The 22,370-nt window shown below is 29.8% G+C and overlaps 1 protein-coding gene across 5 annotated transcripts in view; it reads left to right on the top strand.

Annotated features, from left to right (window-relative positions):
* The window catches only part of LOC109604958 (uncharacterized), a 53,258-nt gene that overhangs the window by 3,377 nt on the left and 27,511 nt on the right, over positions 1-22,370 (top strand). For 2 of the 5 annotated variants that reach the window (XM_020021519.2, XM_020021512.2), the window contains exons 2-3: positions 9,407-9,690; positions 9,750-9,951. In XM_020021519.2, coding sequence (XP_019877078.2) covers positions 9,407-9,690; positions 9,750-9,951 — 486 coding nt within the window. Of the gene's footprint in view, positions 1-9,406; positions 9,691-9,749; positions 9,952-12,163; positions 12,233-14,934; positions 15,148-15,280; positions 15,299-22,370 lie in introns of those variants that run through there. The other 3 variants (XM_020021543.2, XM_020021527.2, XM_049961845.1) reach the window with 3 other exon arrangements.

Below are 22,370 nucleotides of genomic sequence, written 5' to 3'. Positions count from 1 at the left end.
ATGATTCATCTAATGCACTATGAAATATATTAATTGCTAAAGTAAAGTGTACATTTAAAAGTGTTTTATTTATCAGAAAAAGCAGATATAATGGCTTTGATTCCAGTTGCCAGAAGTGACAATCTGTCGGTCAGCTGTTCAGCATTCTTTCCTCGGTTCGATCCAGGTGTGTCTGGTTAGGAATTCCAGTTCCAGTCGTTTCGAGTAATTGCTCGTTATCGACCCGAATTGATTGTACAACGCCTTTAATTGGGTCTTTAACGTTTCCATGGTCCAAATTATTTTTAAATTGTCGCAAACACAATTTACGGGAACCGGTGTAATTAAATTGAATAGAAATATAAAAATGCGATAAGCAATGCTCCTCCGTTATTTATACACTGATAAATATTATCTATTGTGTCTCTTAAAATCAACAACCTCAATTTACTTCAAAACCTACTTATTGTTAGTTCCTTGAGAACCGATATTTAAATTTTATCGAGGTAGTTTACATAGATTATGTGCGATAGGGGGGAATTAACATTTTATTCGTGATTAAAACCAAAAAGCCGAAATACTTAGCTAATCGGGTTTAACTTCGATATAATGACTTAATTAATTTGTACAACGTATATTGTCAACGGGGTAAAACGGAGCTCCGTTCCTTATTGTTAATCAATTATTCAATTTTCCAACCGACGTTCATAAAAATCTAATTTGTGCTGCAGCATTTCCATTTAGAACGTCTGTATCGTTGTTTGTATCTCGCGATGTTTCGTGAAACTAGTTAAATTCTAGATTAATATCCGGTTTTTTCCGGCGTGACATAAATTACATTTCAATAATTTTATGTGCATTCCCCTCGCCCGCCTCGAATTCCAGTTTCGGAACTGGGTGTTTACGGTTTCTACAAATAAATAAAATGGTTTATTTTCTTTACAAATTAAAATTCATTGGTCGGATTCGGTTGGGAAATGGTGAGCCACGTTCAAAATATTATTGTTTTTCGTTGGCCCGAAACGATTGCGATTTGAATTTTGGCTTTTAGCCTTTCGGTTTTTCTGGATGGATACGCGGAGCGTGTATTTTATGGTGCTATGGTTCACGTACAGCTTTAACACACATACACTGCGACTTGGCATCAGATCTGAAATGAACGTTAGTCCAGTTGTAATCGAAATTAAAACTTGTCATCGTCTATTTTCATAATTTGTATCCGGATTTTGTTGGAACCGTTCAAAAAATGGACTTTCACACAAAATAAATAGGTAATATTTATTGAATCATGCTCAGTATTATAAATTATACAAATTTATCAAAAATCTAAATAATTGGCAAGACATTATAATCTACAATTTCAACAGGAAAATGTCATAAGAAAATAAAATAAAGAGTTCTTAGAACTGAAGAAAAGATCAATCCCAGTTTTTAACCACCTTTTTAAAAGAGTTAATTCTATTCTTGACCAATAACAATCACTTCGAAAAATATCGTGAACTATATGATGGTTGAGAAAGAAGTTTGAGTATCCAAAACGACGTGAAAGAAACTGAACCTCATTTCCATTGACTAAAGATATTCGTATTTGAGTAAATTTTTCATGAATTGAATCAATTTGTGAGCAATAGACAGTTCATTCAAAATCTTCTCCAAAGCTAATATTTTAAATACTGTTGTACCAGGTTTATCAGCTTCAATCCAGTTTTCAGACTGACTCGTATTGTCGTAATCAACCCATTTTTAGTTGTGGCAATCCGAGAAATAAAAGGCTCATTTATTTCACGTGCAAGTAGAGAATTGGCAATTTTCAAGTGTCTAATTTTGTCATTCTCACTTAATTTATATGGAATCTATTTATTCTGATGAAATTCATTGCATGACGCCTCTTTCTAATGGTTGATTCATGGCACTTTAATGATTGGCCTATTTCCAAATTCGTTGCTCGAAACTTTAGCAGGAAATATTGCTTAATTTCTTCATTTGTACACTTTTCAAGACGCCATTATCTTCAATTCATTCATTGCATACTTATACCAATTGATAGGGTTTTTAATATTTAATTTAATTATGGTATTCTATTAAAAATAACAAAGTTATTGTTGGTTTAAGATCCACAAAATTAAACGTAAATAATGAACATCCTGTACAAAATTTGGGAATACTAATAATGACTTCTTATAGGATTATCCTTGGTTAAGGTGTATGCCAAAAATGAACTTCTCAGCATCAAAATTGGTGACTTTACAGACATTTTAGTTAGGTCAAAGTTTTTGGTATAAAAATACAGGGTGTTCCATTGAAAATAACAAAGTTGGTGTCACTTCAGGCGAGACCGGAAATGAAATATTGTTCGAAAAAAAAAAAAAAAAAAAAAAAAAAATAGAAAAGTAGTTCAAGTAAAGTTATAACTGTTATACAAATTTTAAAACATAACTTTTTCCGCTTTTTATAACTTTCTAATGAATTTCTAGAACAAAACAATTTATTGTGATTACCGTAACGTATGAAAAATTAGACAGACGTGCAAATTATCTGTGCAGACTACGCAATTATTAATATATAACCGGATTTTTAATTTAAAAACTAGTAGTACTCTCGGTAGTAATTTAATCAAGCAAATCAAACAAAAAAAAAATACTGTGCAAATTTTGCCGACGGCAGATGGAAAAAAATTCCATCATTGACGGCGACGTTGATAGATTGGTCGGGCCCTAGTAATTAACACATTTCGAACCATCGTCTTTAATTATTTTTAATACTGCAAATAATTCCATAAAATGGTAACGAGTGGTGTTGTGTTCGATTGGCGATAACCATCGCCCCGGTGCGGCGATCCGCGGAGCAAAAATTTATAAACATGACCTCTTGTTTGTATATTTTTGAAATTAATATGGGTCATAGATGAAGCGACTTATTAGGTCAGAGGTGGACCTATACGGGTCAGACGATCGGACACGATAAACGGTCACGAAATTCCTGTTCAGATTTTGTGTGGCTTCCAAACATTTTGCGAATGACTTTTATGTTATTAATGTTGTCTGGCTGCATGATAACGTGTAGATGACAAATGTAATTCCTTCCTACAGGCGATATCAAATAAATTTAATTACATTGAAGCTAAATTTCTTTTTAGACGTTCATTATTAAAAATATTATTATTAATTTATAATTTTTATTTTTATAGTTTATTAAACTAATATTTATAATTACTAGAAAAACTATAAATTCTACAATTTTAAAAACAAATTTGAGTAGTGATTTAACTTTTTTAAAACTTCTTTTTTTATATATTTAAATATATCTTCTTCTTTTAGCCTGAACATAAATTGCTTCAAAATTTCTTATTACAAGTCATTTTGTGTTAATAGTTATGAACAGATAATTTTTGACCTATGATAAAATGTAAACACTTTGTAAGTTTTTTTAAAAGCAGAATTGCCAATAAATACTTTACTTTTACTTTTTACATTATCCAACATAATATCTAAATGTAAAAAATAATTGTTTATGTCACGTTTTTTTATATATATTGTGTAAAAGCAGTTCTTTCATATCTGTAATACATATTAATTATGAATAATTTTATTTCTAAATTGCAAATTCTTCATTTTTACATATTTTTAGGTGTTTATAATATTAATATAAAAAAAACATTCTATTTGGACTTTTTTAAACCTAAATTTTTACAATATCATTTCTTATCTAGAATAATAAAATTAATATTAATCATAATTTTAATTTTTATATTAAATATTTATTAGTAAAGATTTACATTTTTAAAGCAAATTTGAAATGTGCAAATGCATTTTTTTATGATACGTGTAATTGAATAATATTATTTTTCAATTAAAAATCAAGAAAAGAATTCATTCAATTTAAGTTATTAATACATAGGTACAACTTAATAAAATATAAATGTAAATATAAAAGTTTTTGCAAAATTTAATTAAATAAATATTTCTATTACTTTTTATAATAACTATATATAAACAAATTATTTGAATTTTATATCTAATTTTTACATAATTCCAGATATTTCTACTATTAAAAATAAAAATAGTTATTTTTAAAAAACATGTAAATTAATATATCACTTTTTTATATCTTTACTTTTTATTGTATTGATCAAAATGTTAAACTAGTAAACAAGAAATTAATTATGTATGAATTATATATATTATTTTGAATACAAATTAATTCTTAAAATAGTTCTTATCAAGAGGTAAACATATTTAAGTCTGCGATGATTATAAAACATCAGTTTAAAAATAAATTTCGATATGCGGAAATCATTGATTATTATGTAATAATTTATTTTTTTTTTGACTAAACAATAACAAAAGTTTGACTTATTTTTAAAGACATATTGTTGATAATTGGAAATTTTCAAAAAATAATGATAGACGAATGATTTTTTATGTCAGTCTTGTCTTTAACGTTATTAGAAATGTTCTAAATTTGCCAGCTTCTTAAAATGACTTGACTGTGACTAGAGAAATTATATTGAAGTATAAATTAAATGCTAGTTTGCTAGTTTTACTTTTAACTTTACTAGAAGGTTTCCAAAATTGTATGGCACTAATTTGTGATGAGAGAAGATATCTGGAATTATAAAGTAATGACTGATAAATTATTTTTTATGTTAACCTTACCTTTAACGTTAACAGAAATAATCTAAAATGGCCTGCTTCTTAAAATGACAATTTGTGACTACAGACACCATTTTGAACCATTAAATAAGGATTGGCAAATGACTTTCTTTGCCAATCTTACTTTTAACTTTACTAGAAGTCTACTGAAATTGCTTGATACTAAAAATGACAGTTTATGATTAAAGAAACAGTCTAGAACTATAAAAGAATGATTTACGAGCAATTTTCTTTGTTTATCAAAGTTTTAACTGTTCTAGATGTCTTCTAAAACTAGAAATGACAGTTTATGATTACAAAAACTATAATGAACTATAAAATGAGGATTGGCTTTGCCAATCTTTTTTTAACATACTAAATATGTTGTTTTGTTAATTAATTAATTAAGTGTATGATAATAAAAAAATCAATTTTATGTGTTAATCTTACGTTTAATATTACTAGAAATGTCCTAAAATTGTCTGCTGATTATTAAATATCAATTTGTTGATCAATGGCAATCCACAGACCTATTTAACTATGGCTTAACTATTGAAATTTAATGCCTCCGACTTTGCATTGTTGTTATTCACGTATTCACCTTTGAAGAATTGGGAAAAGTAACATTTGGGCCCATGACTCGACTCATGTACACGCATAACGGTTTCCGCGAACCGTAAAAAGCGCTTTTTTCGGACCGACTCGTATGTACGTGCGTTCCACCTTTCCGAAAGATGCATGTCGACGATAAAAATGTACAATTTCGAAAAAGAACTCGTCCGCTCACGAGACGCCGGCCAAAACAAACGGTCCATTCAAATTAATGACCCAAAACAGTTTCCTAACACGGCTGTTTTATTATTTTTTTTTTTTTTCTGTGGGTTTTGTTATGTACGTATGATTGATGTGTTAGATAGCGGGAACGGTGGACTTTTGGAATCCTCGTCGGTTGTCAATGTTTCATGGATGAGACGCGGAGGGAATTTGTACAATTGTACTGGGTGTTAATGACACGGCAATGATTGTGCTGTTCGATTTTCAATGCTCCAAATGGCTGTTCGGTAGATGAAAGACGTGGGCTCATTGTTTTCTGGGAACATTGTTAGAGCTGCCGTTGATTTTTATGTGAACTGAATTTATTCAGGTTCTTTTTTGTGGCAATGAAAGTTGTTAATCCGTCATATGGGAAATGTTTACAAATCTAATTAGTTTTTGACGTTTAAATTTTACATGTCTCAAATTTATAATCTTATAAAAAATTGTTAATATTTTTTCACAGCTGTTGTTTCTGTCAATTTTCAGTTATCCAAGATTACAAGTTAAGATTGTATACAGTAAAATAAAAATAATAACCAAAAATAATGATGAAATAAAAAATGATTAATGTCGAATGGTTTTTCTTGTTAAACTTACTTTTAGCCGCACTAGAAAACTCCTAGATGATAAGATAAACTCTTCTTGTCTTGTGTTATAAAATTATGATTAACGAATAATTTTCTGTGTTAATCTTATTTTAGCATTACTAGAAATCTTCTAAAATTGCTAGCTTTTAAAAATGATTTATAAAGATTAAGGAATGATTAAGCTTATACTATAAATGACAGTTCTTGACTAGAGAAACAGCCTAGAGCGATTTTCTTTGTTAATCCTAATTCTAACCATTCTATAAGTCTTGTACAGCTGTCTCATAACTAAAGAACCTGTCTTGTATTATAAAATAATGATTAACAAACGATTTTCAGTGTTGTACTTAAGTTTAACATTAGTAGAAATATTCTAAAATTGCCTGCTGCGAAAAATGACAATTTGTCACTACAGAAACCATTTTGAACCAAAAAATAAGGATTGGCAAATGAATTTCTTTACCAGTCTTATTAACTTTACTATAAGTCTGAAACTATAAAAGAATAATTTAAGAGTGATTTTCTTTGTTAAACCTACTTCTAACCGTTCTAGAAGTCTTCTACAACTGTTTGATGTTTAAGGAACCTACCTTGTATTATAAAATAATGGTTGACGAATGATTCTCTGTGTTGTTCTTACATTTAAACCTTATTATAAATATTTTATAATTGCCTGCTTCTCAAAAAGACAATTTGTGACTACAGAAACTATTTTGAGCTATAAAATAAGGATTGATAAATGACTTTCATTGCCAATCTTACTTTTAACTTTTCTAGAAGTCTACTGAAATTGCCTGATACTAAAAATGGCAGTTTATGACTGGAGAAACAGTCTGGAACTCTAAAAGAATAATTTACGAGTGATTTTCTTTGCTAATTCTACTTCTAACCGTTTTAGAAGTCTTCTACAACTGTCTGATGTTTAAGGAATCTAACTTGTATTATAAAAAAATGGTTGACGAATGATTCTCTGTGTTGTTCTTACATTTAAACCTTATTATAAATATTTTAAAATTGCCTGCTTCTCAAAAAGACCTATTTGTGACTACAGAAACTATTTTGAGCTATAAAATAAGGATTGACAAATGACTTTCATTGCCAATCTTACTTTTAACTTTTCTAGAAGTTACTGAAATTGCCTGATACTGAAAATGGCAGTTTATGACTGGAGAAACAGTCTGGAACTATAAAAGAATAATTTACGAGTGATTTTCTTTGCTAATTCTACTTCTAATCGTTTTAGAAGTGTTCTACAACTGTCTGATGTTTAAGGAATCTAACTTGTATTATAAAATAATGGTTGACGAATGATTCTCTGTGTTGTTCTTACATTTAAACCTTATTATAAATATTTTAAAATTGCCTGCTTCTCAAAAAGACCTATTTGTGACTACAGAAACTATTTTGAGCTATAAAATAAGGATTGACAAATGACTTTCATTGCCAATCTTACTTTTAACTTTTCTAGAAGTTACTGAAATTGCCTGATACTGAAAATGGCAGTTTATGACTGGAGAAACAGTCTGGAACTATAAAAGAATAATTTACGAGTGATTTTCTTTGCTAATTCTACTTCTAATCGTTTTAGAAGTCTTCTACAACTGTCTGATGTTTAAGGAATCTAACTTGTATTATAAAATAATGGTTGACGAATGATTCTCTGTGTTGTTCTTACGTTTATCCTTATTAGAAATATTCTAAAATTGCCTGCTTCTAAAAAAGACAATTTGTGACTACAGAAACTATTTTGAGCTATAAAATAAGGATTGACAAATGACTTACATTGCCAATCTTCCTTTGAACTTTACTAGAAGTGTACTGAAATTGGCTGATACTAAAAATGGCAGTTTATGACTGGAGAAACAGTCTGGAACTATAAAAGAATAATTTACGAGTGATTTTCTTTGCTAATTCTACTTCTAATCGTTTTAGAAGTCTTCTACAACTGTCTGATGTTTAAGGAATCTAACTTGTATTATAAAATAATGGTTGACGAATGATTCTCTGTGTTGTTCTTACGTTTATCCTTATTAGAAATATTCTAAAATTGCCTGCTTCTAAAAAAGACAATTTGTGACTACAGAAACTATTTTGAGCTATAAAATAAGGATTGACAAATGACTTACATTGCCAATCTTCCTTTGAACTTTACTAGAAGTGTACTGAAATTGGCTGATACTAAAAATGGCAGTTTATGACTGGAGAAGCAGTCTGGAACTATAAAAGAATAATTTACGAGTGATTTTCTTTGCTAATTCTACTTCTAATCGTTTTAGAAGTCTTCTACAACTGTCTGATGTTTAAGGAATCTAACTTGTATTATAAAATAATGGTTGACGAATGATTCTCTGTGTTGTTCTTACGTTTATCCTTATTAGAAATATTCTAAAATTGCCTGCTTCTAAAAAAGACAATTTGTGACTACAGAAACTATTTTGAATTATAAAATAAGGATTGACAAATGACTTTCATTGCCAATCTTCCTTTGAACTTTACTAGAAGTGTACTGAAATTGGCTGATACTAAAAATGGCAGTTTATGACTGGAGAAACAGTCTGAAACTCTAAAAGAATAATTTACGAGTGAATTTCTTTGTTAATTCTACTTCTAACCGTTCTAGAAGTCTTCTGCAACTGTCTGATGATTAAAGAACCTAACTTGTATTATAAAATAATCATTGACGAATGATTCTCTGTGTTGTTCCTACGTTTAACCTTACTACAAATATTTTAAAATTGCCTGTTTGTAAAAAAGACAATTTGTGACTACAGAAACTATTTTGAGCTATAAAATAAGGATTGACAAATGACTTTCATTGCCAATCTTACTTTTAATTTTACCAGAAGTCTACTGAAATTGTCTGATACTAAAAATTACTGTTTATAACTATGGAAACAGTCCGGAACTATAAAAGAATGATTTACGAGCAGATTTCTTTATAATCCTACTTTTGACCGTCCTAGATGTCTTCTAGAATTGTCAGATGATTAAAGTTCTCTTGTATTATAGAATAATAATTGGTGATTCTGTATTAATCTTACTTAATAATTTTCTAAACATGACTGTGAATACTGAAACTATTTTGGATTGACAAATGATTTGATGATAAAATTTTTTTAATCTTGTTTTAAAATTTTTAATTCTAAAATTGGTTAGGTTGTATAAAGATAAGAAACAATCGTAGTTGTATCGTAAAATTATTAACCATTAATTCCTATATACAAAATTTTTGATTTTATTATATTTGCTTTGTTAAAAGCCTCGTCCCATTAAGTATTATGTGTGCCTTTATCAAATGACCTAGATCTCAATTCGCGATTTGATGGTTGTCAAGGTGGCGCAATAATTGCTAGCCGAAAAAACAAAATCGCTATCTAAATTCTCACGTTTCAGGTCCAGATGGCCAAAGTCCACGTGAAAAAAGAGGATCAATCGAACAGCGATGGAGGCCTGGTGTGTTTCGTGTGCGGCAACCGCAACCATCCGCAGGCGTACTTCCTCAACAGGAAGCCGGCGCCCGGCAAGCCGAAGGAGCCGTACTTTCCGTTCCTGGAGTCGCACGAGCCGCCCCACGGCTATCCGATGCCGGGCAAGGGCGACCCCGACACCGTCGCCGCCTGCTACCTCTGCTACAGCCTGCTGCTGCGCCAATGGGAGAACTACGAGAGGACGTCGAGGTGAGTGTCCCGACCGCGAGTCGGGGTTGACGGTGTTTGATGTGCGTACGTCTTTCCAGGCCGCACTCCGAGAGGCTGTACTGGCTGAAGCGCGGCGACAACTTGCCGTACACCGGGGCCGACATGAGCATCCAGGGCGAGTATGCCGCCCAGGTTTTGGGACTGAACAACGAAGGTTCGCCGAACATCGTTCCGGTCAGGACGTCGTCCGTGCCCGCCAGGGAGGTGGACAAGGTTAAGGTGTCGCCGCGGCCCACCCCGGTAAGTCTGATTTACATGGCGTGCATTAATTACTTTATGACATGATCCGTTTAAAATAGCAAACGTGGGAGTTTTAATGATAAACTTTGATAACATTTGACTTTTACTTGTACACATACGAAGTTTGTTTAACGGAAATAGCCACTAATTATGTCTTAAATATTAACTGCGCCTTTGATAAAAAAGATTCAAGGGTAACCGAAAGAGTTAAAATATTCCGAGATAAAATTTGTGGTCAAATAGATGTTTCATTACTGTCGGTTTATAAATATTCGGATTCAAAGTGCATATATTAGGTACCGGAAAAAAAGTTTTTGATTAATCACTTATCTGGTTTTTATTTTTAACATTCTTGTGTTAAACAGGATGTAATTATTCAAAACTTTGTATGCACTGTAATTTACTTCAAAAATTCAAATATCAGAGATGAAGCTACACAATTTTGGTTTTATTTAAAAGTGACAACGAGTGCATTGAAGATGAAAAACGTCAAGGTTGTCCTGAAACCTGTACTAACGAAGAAATTAAGCAATATCTTTTGTAAAATCATCGATCAACATGTTTGGAAACAGGCCACTCATTAAACTGCGTTGAACCAACCATTAGAAAGCAGCTTCCTCCAATTAATACCATCAAAAAGTTGAGACAAATGCATTAATATTAAAATTAAGTGTTTGACAATAGCCAATTTTCTCCTTGCATCAACGCAAATGAGCCATTTATTAATTATATTGTTGAATTCGAAGAAAAATGGCTTGATACGACAATTCTAGGCTGTCTGGATGATGGGTCGAAGCTGGTAAACATGGTGAAACAATACTTAAAAAAGTCTTAACTCACGAAAGATGTTGATGGTTATTGATTATCTACCAAGAGGCCAAACAATTAATGTGACTATCTACTGCTTGAAAATTGATCAAATTTGTGAAAAACTTACTCAAAGATTTATTTCTGCTTCTTCATGACAGCCAAAGGCCTCATATCACGTTAGTTATGAGCTTCAGAATGTTAAATACCTTAGTTCAGATATTTCTCCCCGTCTCATTTTCCAATTTGTTACATAATAAACGGTTTAATTTTGAAGAGGAGGTATTTTTTTAATTGCAACAGTCCATTTTTTTTCTCCTGGCACGAACTTGTTGATTATATTGGTGTTAATTTTGTTGAATAAAAGTTATTTTAAGGAAAGTTATGCTATTTTTAAGTGCAACGTTAAAACCGTAAGTTACTTTTTCTGGTATCTAATTATAAACGCCACAACATCAAGGCAATAGTTAATTATACAATACAAATCTTAAAGTATATTTATTTAATGTTTAATAAAACCGGGCGACGATAATTTTTATTTTTAATACGATAAATCAAAACTGACAGTCATTAGTAAAAAAAATTATAAACATGTCTAGAGATTTTCTAGATACACTCGGTTTATCACATACAAACTAATCCGTTTGGTAAATTATTTATTTTGAACGTAATTATGACATAACGAGTCGAGTATAATATTTCGCTGGTCCATTATTACCATCCATGGTGTGAACTTTAAACATCCATCCAACAAAATACACATACATATAATATGTACTTATCCAAATAAATAAAGCAAGGTTTATTTGCATAATTTCGTTAGGACAAAAATTTCTATATATACACCACGATCTCACCAAATAATTTACATAACAGTCTGTAAATTATTAATAATTTCGATAATTGTATACATAAACTTGGTGCCTATCACTTTGTGGTATCTCGCCGATCGCATCACGTTTGTTTTTATTCCCATTCCGTTTAATACGACCGAATAAAATTATAATCTCGGTACGATTACATGTTTGTTTAGTGCATGCGATTATTAAAATTGAGCGGATTAAATAACTGGAATGGGCCGGTTCTTTGCGTAATTGTAAAGTCGTACGAAAAAAAAAAACATTACCTTTAATCTTGACTGTGGCGAAATGTTTATCAGCAATAAATCTAGATTCGCTATCTTTAGTTAACTAAATTGATTAAATTTCCATGACGCATGATCAAATTACAAATAAGTAATGTCAAACATCAACATAAAAAGTGTGTTTTCGATGATACGATCTTTAATAAAATTAGTTTAAGTGGGTGGACGTAAGGTGCGTTGGTGCCGTTAATTTTTCGGTTCATAATTTACAAATTGTGGGAGAACGTTTGTGCTGTTTTGTGGTATTTGAATGGTTTTCTGTTGGAATGTCACCAAACGTTCGCGATATTTAAAAACAGGAAATCAGTATTTGGTTTTTAATATGAATAGGTAAATTTTAAAAGAAAAGAAATGGTTAATTGTAATTGTTCATCAAACAATTTTATTAATTTATTTATTATGGTAGTTATGTATTATTTATAACAGAATCTACGAAAATGTATAAATATATATAAAAAATATATGAAATATGCATATCTTAATTTAATTATAAGCAATTAAGATTATTCATAATTAAAATTGTTTAACTTGTTTTTATTATAGTCTATATTTTTATTTATGACTAAAATATGCAAACTAACTTAGTAAATTCTGGAAATCTGTGAGAAATAATTTTTTTTACTTTATATTTCTCCAAAAATTATTTATTTTATCACGCTTTTATGCCTTTATTATTAATATTGCCTAAAGCTATCTAATTGTTAAAGAAGGAAATGAAGACATTGTTCACAATAAAATGGGTTAGTTTTGTCATGTCAAAAATAATTTGAAATATTTCATATAATAATTAATTAGTGATTTTTTTGTGTTTATTTTTGTCATCATTAAACAATTATCCTAATTGGAAAGTAGCCAGTTAATTTTGATAATTTTAGACAAATTTCTTAATTAAATTGTTCATTTCTTTATTTTAATAATAAGGTATATATATATTTTGACTTAATTTTCACTTTATTTAGTTAATCGTTAAATATTTTTTATGGTTTATTTAGGTTTACAATTTTTATTTTGAAACACATTTATTAAGAGTATCATTTCTTCAATATATGGAAGCAAATTGTTGTATATCATTATACATATTATAAATTTATCTAAGGGGGCCTACACCAGAAAAATTGAATGATCCTCACAACATAATTGAACCACCCCCATGCTTTTTTTAGGATGTTTAATAAAAGCAGAACCATTATTATTTTTATAAATTAAAATAAGATACGTCACTAAAAACTATTCGTCTCCACTATTCTGTGGTAGACTGAATATGATCCTAAGCAAAATAAAATTGGACAATAAGATTTTTTTTTGACATTCGAATTATTCAGTTATAGATTTTCGTAGCTATCACTTAGCTAGTTTTTCTAAATTTTTTAATAGTAAATACTGACTTACCTAGCCGTAAATTCTTGTTTTTCTGGATTCTGGTAACGCTGAATAATAATTTATCTTACAGTTTCACTTCGACCAATGATTAAATAGTTATAATAAGCAAAATACTTCTAATAAATAATCTATTTAAATCTACACAGAGCATTAAAAGATCATGAAGTAAAAAGTTGCTATACTTATGGCCACCATTGTATATATATCTTTTATCACAGAAAAATGAAATCTTAAGAAATATGTCAGTATTCAATTTGTATTTTATTCTGTTAACATTAAACACTTGATTTTTGTACCTTGTTTCTAATATTGTTTATATAATTTTATTAAATTTAATAGTTCATCTTTGAAAAAAATTTTTTTGGGAGAATTATAATAATAAGAACAAGAGAACATTTGTTGCACCTAAAAGTGTTAACCTTAAATACTCGATTTTTATACCTTGTATGTAATATTGCTTATAAAATATAATTCAATTTAATTAACTTGTTTTGAAAATTTTATAATAATAATAATAAGTATATTTATTGTGTCTAAGGGTTGATGTCTCGAGATTGAGACGGGTAAGATAAAACGTCGATTCTATGGGCCTTTTAACCAAACCGTCACAATTTGGGATTTGCAGTGGGTTTTTTTATTTTGAAAAACAATTATCGAGATCATCATTTCTTCAATATATGGAAGCAAACTCTTGCTTATTATATCACTGTAAAAAGTTACTATACTTATGGCCACTACTGTATATATAGTTTATATATTTTATCACAGAAAAGTGAAATTTTAGGTAACGTCTCAGTATTCAATTTATATTTTACTTAGTAAAATTAAATACTTGATTTTTATACCTTGTTTGTAATATTTCTTATAAAATATAATTTGGTTTAATGAACTTGTTTTGAAAATTTTATAATAATAATAAATACATTTATAGTGTCTAAGACAATAAAAAGAACTGGCATAAAAATTCTAAGAGCCATTCAATAGCTGTTGTGCCATCACAGGACCCGAAAAAGGTGAAAGTAAATTTAAGACAATTTTTTGAAAATTTAATAGAAAATTAACGTCACAAAAACATTTAGTTGTTTCTGTGTTTAATGACTAGAAAATTGACTACGCACAAGAAATACTTGGTAACTTCCAAGAAGCACAATTTTAAGTGCGATTTCTTAAAATACATTCACTGTTACATCTATATTCCTCTACACATTTTTTTTTTGACTATTTTGTGCAAACATCCCGACATAAATGCACACACATGCAAGCGGTTTTTCGCTTGCGAGGCCCTTTTAACAACGTCGTTAGCCGGGGGTTGGAACGGATTGCCGATAGGTGGGTTGAGCGGAGGACCTCGTTTTCGTTTATAGAACGCGACACGAAATAATTGGAATGGAGCTTCCGGGAAGTACATTCGGTATTGAACCGTTTGAACCGTTCCCATACACACACACGGACGGACCGTTTCGCTTCCCTCGTTATCGCTGCTTTCGGCCAAGCCGCATCTTGATATTGAACCGCGGCGCGGCTATTTTTAAACCGCGTCGTCGAAAAATCGGACGACGCGCCGCGCCGTGTGATACCCGAACCGGTGCACCACACTCGTTGAATCGCAACCTGGCAGATGTTGAATGTGTGTGCGTGATACCGCGATAGACTCTCTCGGCGGCGGTGTCGGATCCCCGTTGTTGTTGTTGTTTTGTTTTGCTACGTAGAGGAGTCCACACGGCAAGGATACCGGTTTCGGTTGCGGCTCCAGGCCTTGGTGTGATGTGGTGACAAAACCGTGTCGTTCGCCCTGCCCAGGAGGAACAGTGCCCACCATGGTGATCCAGGCTATCAGTTTCCACTCGGACCATTCACGGAAACAGGTGAAAGCAAGGTTGATGTTTGGTGCGGGATATTCTTCACCCATTATTTATCCATTGGGTATTAAATACGTGTTAATTAGCTATTAGCCAAATTCCCCGATTATTTCGACCAACGGGTGACATTTTTGGATGGCGTGATACGTTTATTTAGGTAATTTACACACATCCAGTTGATTTTTTTTTTTGGTTTTTCTAAACGAAGTCGCAAATAAACAAATGGTACAGGTTTCTCAAGGCTTCGTCTAGCTTAAAAGTAAATATTTCGTCGTGTGGTTGTGCAGGAATTCAAAAAAAACCAGTTCTATGACATTCGTTCGAGAGTGGGTTTCGGGTTCGAAAAATAAACGAAAACCTGAAAAATGAACAGTGCAATTCATAATAAACAATTTTCGGGTGCACATTGCCCAGGTCAAACGCACTTAAACATGTTTGCCAAAATTTACCGAGTAAATATACTGAAAATACACACATGCCTAGAAAAAATAATTGTTTATGTATTTATTTATAAACATTATTGATATTTATAGTTTGAATTAGGAACGCAATACTAGATTTTGTAACAAACAAACTCGATGTGTTAACTGGTCAATTCAATAAATTGTTCATAATATAAAAATATATCTTTACACGTGTTTGGTATATATTACTCGATGAAAAATAATGTTACTGTCATTCATTTTGACTTGTACTTTACAAAGTGAAGTTCATATTTGGAAAATTCGTTAATTAACTTGTTTATCGATTTTTGTTTTGAGAATTTCATAATAATAATAACATTTATTGTGCCTAAAACAAGAAGAAGTAGAAGCACCAGTATCCAGTGAGTTATACATGCAATAAAAAATATTTTTTATGTAATATCAGAATTGGTAAATTCATTAAAAAACTTCATAAAGTAAAAATATTTTTTTTAAACTAGTTTGGCGTACATTTCTCCAAGAAGTCATACTAAAATTAATTTTAGTGGCCATATATTTTAACTTGTAAATTCTACAAAGTAATGTTGATATTGGGAAAATTGATCAATTAACTTGTTTATCAATTTTTATTGTAAAAATTATATAATAATAATAAATATATTTATTGTGTCTAAAACATAAAAGAAACAGACATGAAAAGTTTAAGGTTTAGCTAATAGCTGCTCTGCCATCAGAACCAGAAAAAAAGTAGAAGCACCATCATCCAATGAGTATACATGCAATAAAAAATATCTTTTATGGAATATCACAATTGGTAAATTCAATAAAAAAAAATTCATAAAGTAAAAATATTTTTTTAAACTAGTTTGGCGTAAATTTCTCCAGGAAGTCATACTAAAATTAATTTTACTGGCAATATATTTTAACTTGTAAATTCTACAAAGTAATGTTGATATTGAGAAAATTAATCAATTAACTTGTTTATCAATTTTTATTGTCAGAATTATTTAATAATAATAATAAATATATTTATTGTGTCTAAAACAAGAAAAAGAAACTGACATGAAAAGTCTAAGGTTTAGCTAATAGCTGCTCTGTCATCAGAACTAGAAAAAAAGTAGAAGCACCATCATCCAATGAGTATACATGCAATAAAAAATATCTTTTATGGAATATCTCAATTGGTAAATTCAATAAAAAAAATTCATAAAGTAAAAATATTTTTTTTAAACTAGTTTGGCGTACATTTCTCCAGGAAGTCATACTAAAATTAATTTTACTGGTAATATATTTTAACTTGTAAATTCTACAAAGTAATGTTAATTTTGAGAAAATTAATCAATTAACTTGTTTATCAATTTTTATTGTCAGAATTATTTAATAATAATAATAAATATATTTATTGTGTCTAAAACAAGAAAAAGAAACTGACATGAAAAGTCTAAGGTTTAGCTAATAGCTGCTCTGTCATCAGAACTAGAAAAAAAGTAGAAGCACCATCATCCAATGAGTATACATGCAATAAAAAATATCTTTTATGGAATATCTCAATTGGTAAATTCAATAAAAAAAATTCATAAAGTAAAAATATTTTTTTTAAACTAGTTTGGCGTACATTTCTCCAGGAAGTCATACTAAAATTAATTTTACTGGTAATATATTTTAACTTGTAAATTCTACAAAGTAATGTTAATTTTGAGAAAATTAATCAATTAACTTGTTTATCAATTTTTATTGTCAGAATTATTTAATAATAATAATAAATATATTTATTGTGTCTAAAACAAGAAAAAGAAACTGACATGAAAAGTCTAAGGTTTAGCTAATAGCTGCTCTGTCATCAGAACTAGAAAAAAAGTAGAAGCACCATCATCCAATGAGTATACATGCAATAAAAAATATCTTTTATGGAATATCTCAATTGGTAAATTCAATAAAAAAAATTCATAAAGTAAAAATATTTTTTTTAAACTAGTTTGGCGTACATTTCTCCAGGAAGTCATACTAAAATTAATTTTACTGGTAATATATTTTAACTTGTAAATTCTACAAAGTAATGTTAATTTTGAGAAAATTAATCAATTAACTTGTTTATCAATTTTTATTGTAAGAATTATATAATAATAATAAATATATTTATTGTTTCTAAAACAAGAAAAAGAAACTGACATGAAAGGTCTAAGGTTTAGCTAATAGCTGCTCTACCATCAGGATCAGAAAAAAACATAGAAGCAGCAAAATCCAATGAGTTGTACATACAAAAAAAATATTTTCTATATACTAACACAAGTGGTAAATTCAATAAATATATTCATAATATAAAATTATTTTTTTAAACTAGTTTGGCTTATATTACTTCAGAAAATTATACGAAAAATAATTTTACTGGCCATATATTTTAACTTAAAATTCTTCGAAGTAAAGTTCATATTTTGAAAATTGATCAATTATTTTGTTTATTAATTTTTATTGTGAAAAATTTTTAATAATACCATAAAAGGTGTAAGACTCAATAATAAACTATTTTGCCATCTGGGCCAGAATAAGTATAAGTAGGAGGTTACAGTAAAACGCAAATACAATAAAAATAATTTATTTGTAATATTAAATGGTAATCTTAACAAAAATATTTTTAATGTAAAAATATTTTTATGCTATTTTTCCATAAATTTTAAAGAATATGCATTAATAAATATCTAAAAAAAGATTTACTGATATGAAAATGTGTTTATTCAATATTTCGATAGCTGATATCTCAATAATAAATCAGTCAAAATTCAATTGTTAGAAATCTATTTAAGTTTGTAATTGATCATCAGAATTGTATAATGAAGTTTAAAACGTGTAACTGCTCTTATCTGCTTCAAAGCCAGTTATATCTCAGTTAGTGATAGCGATTGTTGAGTTTTATTAAGTATACCAGTTTGTGTGTGTTAATTATCATCGTTTAGATAAATTAAATAACCATATCTAAATGTCAAATTAAACAATCAAATTGATTTTAGATACCAAGAACATGGATTTGTTTATTCTGAATAATTTATTAGCTTAACGCAGAAATCAGTATTTGTTTTTCAGCAAGTTCCATAAATCCCTGTAGTTTGGCCTAATCTGGTTAAACCGATTTGGAACCGATATTTCCAGATAAACCGAAAATAACGTTGTTGATGTTGTATGAATTGTTAACGTGGGCACAACAAATGTAAACCAACCGATTCACAATAATCAGTAATAAAAGTTATTAGTCCCGCTCTATCAAGTTGTATAACCAAAGAGCAACGCAATATTATTTATTACAAATAAAAAATTCCAAGGCTACACCGCAAGACGAGATGTGAAACCATCAATAGACATTCCGTCCATTCAATTAGCCGAAATGCGCTTCGGTCCGGTCGGCCGCAGCCAGACGGGAGCCGTTCTTTCAGTCACCGACGTACGGACCCGGAGACGATTCCGTGGGATTTCCCCATCGCACGTCAATCGAACGCGGTCCGCGTTTTATTAAGATTAATGAATGCAAAACACCGGGGCCGCGGGCCGCGGGCCGCAGGTCTCTCGGTGCACGTTTACGTTGCTCCCTACACGTAAACAACAAATTCCCGGATTTTTACGGCACGTGCCGCGGCCGTTTGTTGATCAGTTTAACTGGAATCGCACGTGGAGTCGGAAACTGATTTTCCTTGTTGTAAACAGTTTGCGTATTACGTATGTGTTGGTGTTGTTAATTAATTATCGGCTGTCCGATGCAAAGTTTTCGTTCGTTTCTTTGAGAGGTTTGCTGCATTAAATTCGGGACGCGGTGTCACGGGTATCTGGGAGTAAATATTTAAGTTAAGATACGGTGTGATTTAATGTGATGATGCACATAAATTTTCCGAAATTTACAATTACATTCGGATTATTTTGATAAACGTAACAATATTTATATTTAGACTTGAATTTCCAACTGGGGTTTACGAGTAGCAATTTAATTTTTAAATGGGGATTTGCTTTTTATTTTAGCTGAACGACTTTACCATATGCAGTTGCGAAGGTTTAATTAAAATCATAATATGATACGTCATGTATCTAAATATAAGGAAAATATTTAAGTTATAATTACGATGCGATTTAATGTGATTATGCACATAAATATTCCGAAATGTACAATTAAATTTGAATTTTATTGTAACTGTAACAATATTTTTATTTAAACTCAAATTTAAATTTTATGATAGAAATTTAGCTTCTAATTAAGATTTGATTTTATTTTAATTGGATGAATTTATTATATGGGTTCGAATAAAACTCAGACTTGATTTCTAATTCTAATTCTAATTTAAGTTAAAAACCAATATAATTTAATGCACATAATTTTTTTAGAATTTACTTCATATTTGGACTATATTTTATATTTAACTATATTTCATGATTAAAAATTTTGCTTTTAAATCGAGATTCCATTTTTTTTTAATTAAATTATTGTATGGCTTAAAATTGGGACTTGGATATACAGTGGTGACCATAATTATAGTAACTTATTAAAATATATTAAAAATATGAACAGTATTTCTTGAATAATATTTATTGTTTTTTTTTGTTATTGTTGTGTCTATTATGCAACTGGTCAATCTAATTTTACTGCGTATTTTTTTATTTTATGGTTTTTCATTACTATCTGTGAATTTAAATCGATTATTTATCTAGAATTCGAATTTAGGCACAATAAATGTGTTTATTATTATAAAATTTTCAAAACAAGTTAAATGATCAATTTTCCAAAGATGAACTTTAGTTTATGTTTACAAGTTAATTAAATTAAATTAAATTTTATGAACAATATTACAAACAAGGTACAAAAATCAAATATTTAATTTTACTAAATAAAATATAAATTGAATACTGTCACATTTCCTAAAATTTCACTTTTCTGTGATAAAATATATAAACTATATATACAGTAGTGGCCATAAGTATAGTAACTTTTTACAGTGATATAATAAGCAAGAATTTGCTTCCATATATTGAAGAAATGATGATCTCGATAATTGTTTTTCAACGTGAAAACTTAACACAAATCCCAAATTGTGGCGGATTGGTTAAAAGGTCCATAGTATCGACGTTTTGTCTTGTCCGTCTCAATCTCCAGACATCAACCCTATAGAAAATATGGGAGATCACGTTTTTAACCAAATTCAACATAATAATATTACAAATTATAAAACAAAAAGAATATTATAAAAAGTGTCAATGTTAAATTAAATAGCATAGATTCAATCATTAAAAATCCCTTTAAAAATTAAAGTTGCTGTATTTATGTCCAGCACAATTCAGAAAAATATATGTAACATTTTATAGAATAAGAATATAGTAGTTTTTATAAGACTGCGTAAAAGAACAACAGTAAATTAATATTATTTTAACAGCTCACATAAAAGAGTTATAGTTAAAATATTGAACATTTTAAAAAGTTGCCATAATAATGGCCACTACTATAGATCTAAGAGAAAATTTAATATGATGCACATAAATTTTTCATAATTTACAATTGAACTTACGTTAGATCTACAGGTGTAACAATATTTATATTTAATTAATTCCCGACTGAATTTTATGAGTAGAAATTTAACTTTTAAATCAGGATTTGGTTTTATTTTAATCGAATCGAGTTTTCCGGTTGCCACACCTCAGCTGTTCACCTGTAATGGGTTGGATGACCCACCTGATACGAATTCACCAGATAATTCGTTCGATTACGCCTCGAGACACTCAAAAAAAATTCTCTCGAACGTTAAAATAAACGTTTTAACCGAATATTTTAATATACATTACGTTAGTTAGGTGTTTTCACGTTATGATGTAACGCAAACTGGTAAGTATAGTGTGAGAGAACAACTACAGGTATCAAAGTCCAACAACAGTTCGCCAACTAGTTCCATTTGGCCAGTTTTTCTCGATTGCTCACGTAAGCCGCCGTGTGCGGATGTAAGTGAAGACGAAATGAAATGGAAAAAAAAAGCGGCACACGTGGACCGTTCGTAGTTGTTGGCCGAGCTACGTGTCAGAAAAAACGTTCGATGTGCATATTCTCTGGCATAGGTGTCCGTACGTACGCGTTACCGGATCGGGGGGCTTGGCGCTTCGCGGCCTCCCATTGGATCGTGCGTCCTGCCGCGTAAGCTTTCCAAGCCGGCTGCAGGCACGCTGTTCCAAATACGGCCAACAAACGGCGGCCGCAGCAGAATTTGTTTTTGCTTTTGGATTTTCACTGGAAATGTTGTTTTGCACTTCTAGAATGTAAAATATTTGATTTATTACCATTAGAATGTTTGAAATAATATGAAAAACTGAAATATTCTTTTATATATCCAAATTCTTTTATATTTTTAATATATTACCTGACTTATTTTATAGATAATGATTAAATTAATATAAAAAATTGGTTATTTTGTTTGTATTTAACTTGTAAATTATGATAAAATATAAATGGAGAATTAAATAAAATTTTGGTAACGTGTACTGTATTATTATTTTTTTTTTATAACTTGTGACCGGACACGATTTCTTCACTTTTGAATTGTCATTAGAAATATTTTCTTATGCATCTAAAATGTAAAAAAATAGTTTTTGATAAATTTCCTGACTTATTTTACAGAAAATGTCAAAAGTATTATGAAAAATCTTACAAAATATGCTAACTATTTTATTCTATTTAACTTGTAAACAATATTGTTAAAATAAAAATAGAGAATTAAATAAAACTTTGTAAATGTGTTCTTAATGTGTTATTATTATTTTCTTTTATTATTGGTGGCTTCAAATGAT

The sequence above is a fragment of the Aethina tumida genome, chromosome 1 (assembly GCF_024364675.1).
Source record: "Aethina tumida isolate Nest 87 chromosome 1, icAetTumi1.1, whole genome shotgun sequence".
Taxonomy (NCBI): domain Eukaryota; kingdom Metazoa; phylum Arthropoda; class Insecta; order Coleoptera; family Nitidulidae; genus Aethina; species Aethina tumida.
The sequence above is the reverse complement of the archived record's forward strand: the minus strand, read 5'-3'. Positions and strand labels throughout refer to the sequence as shown.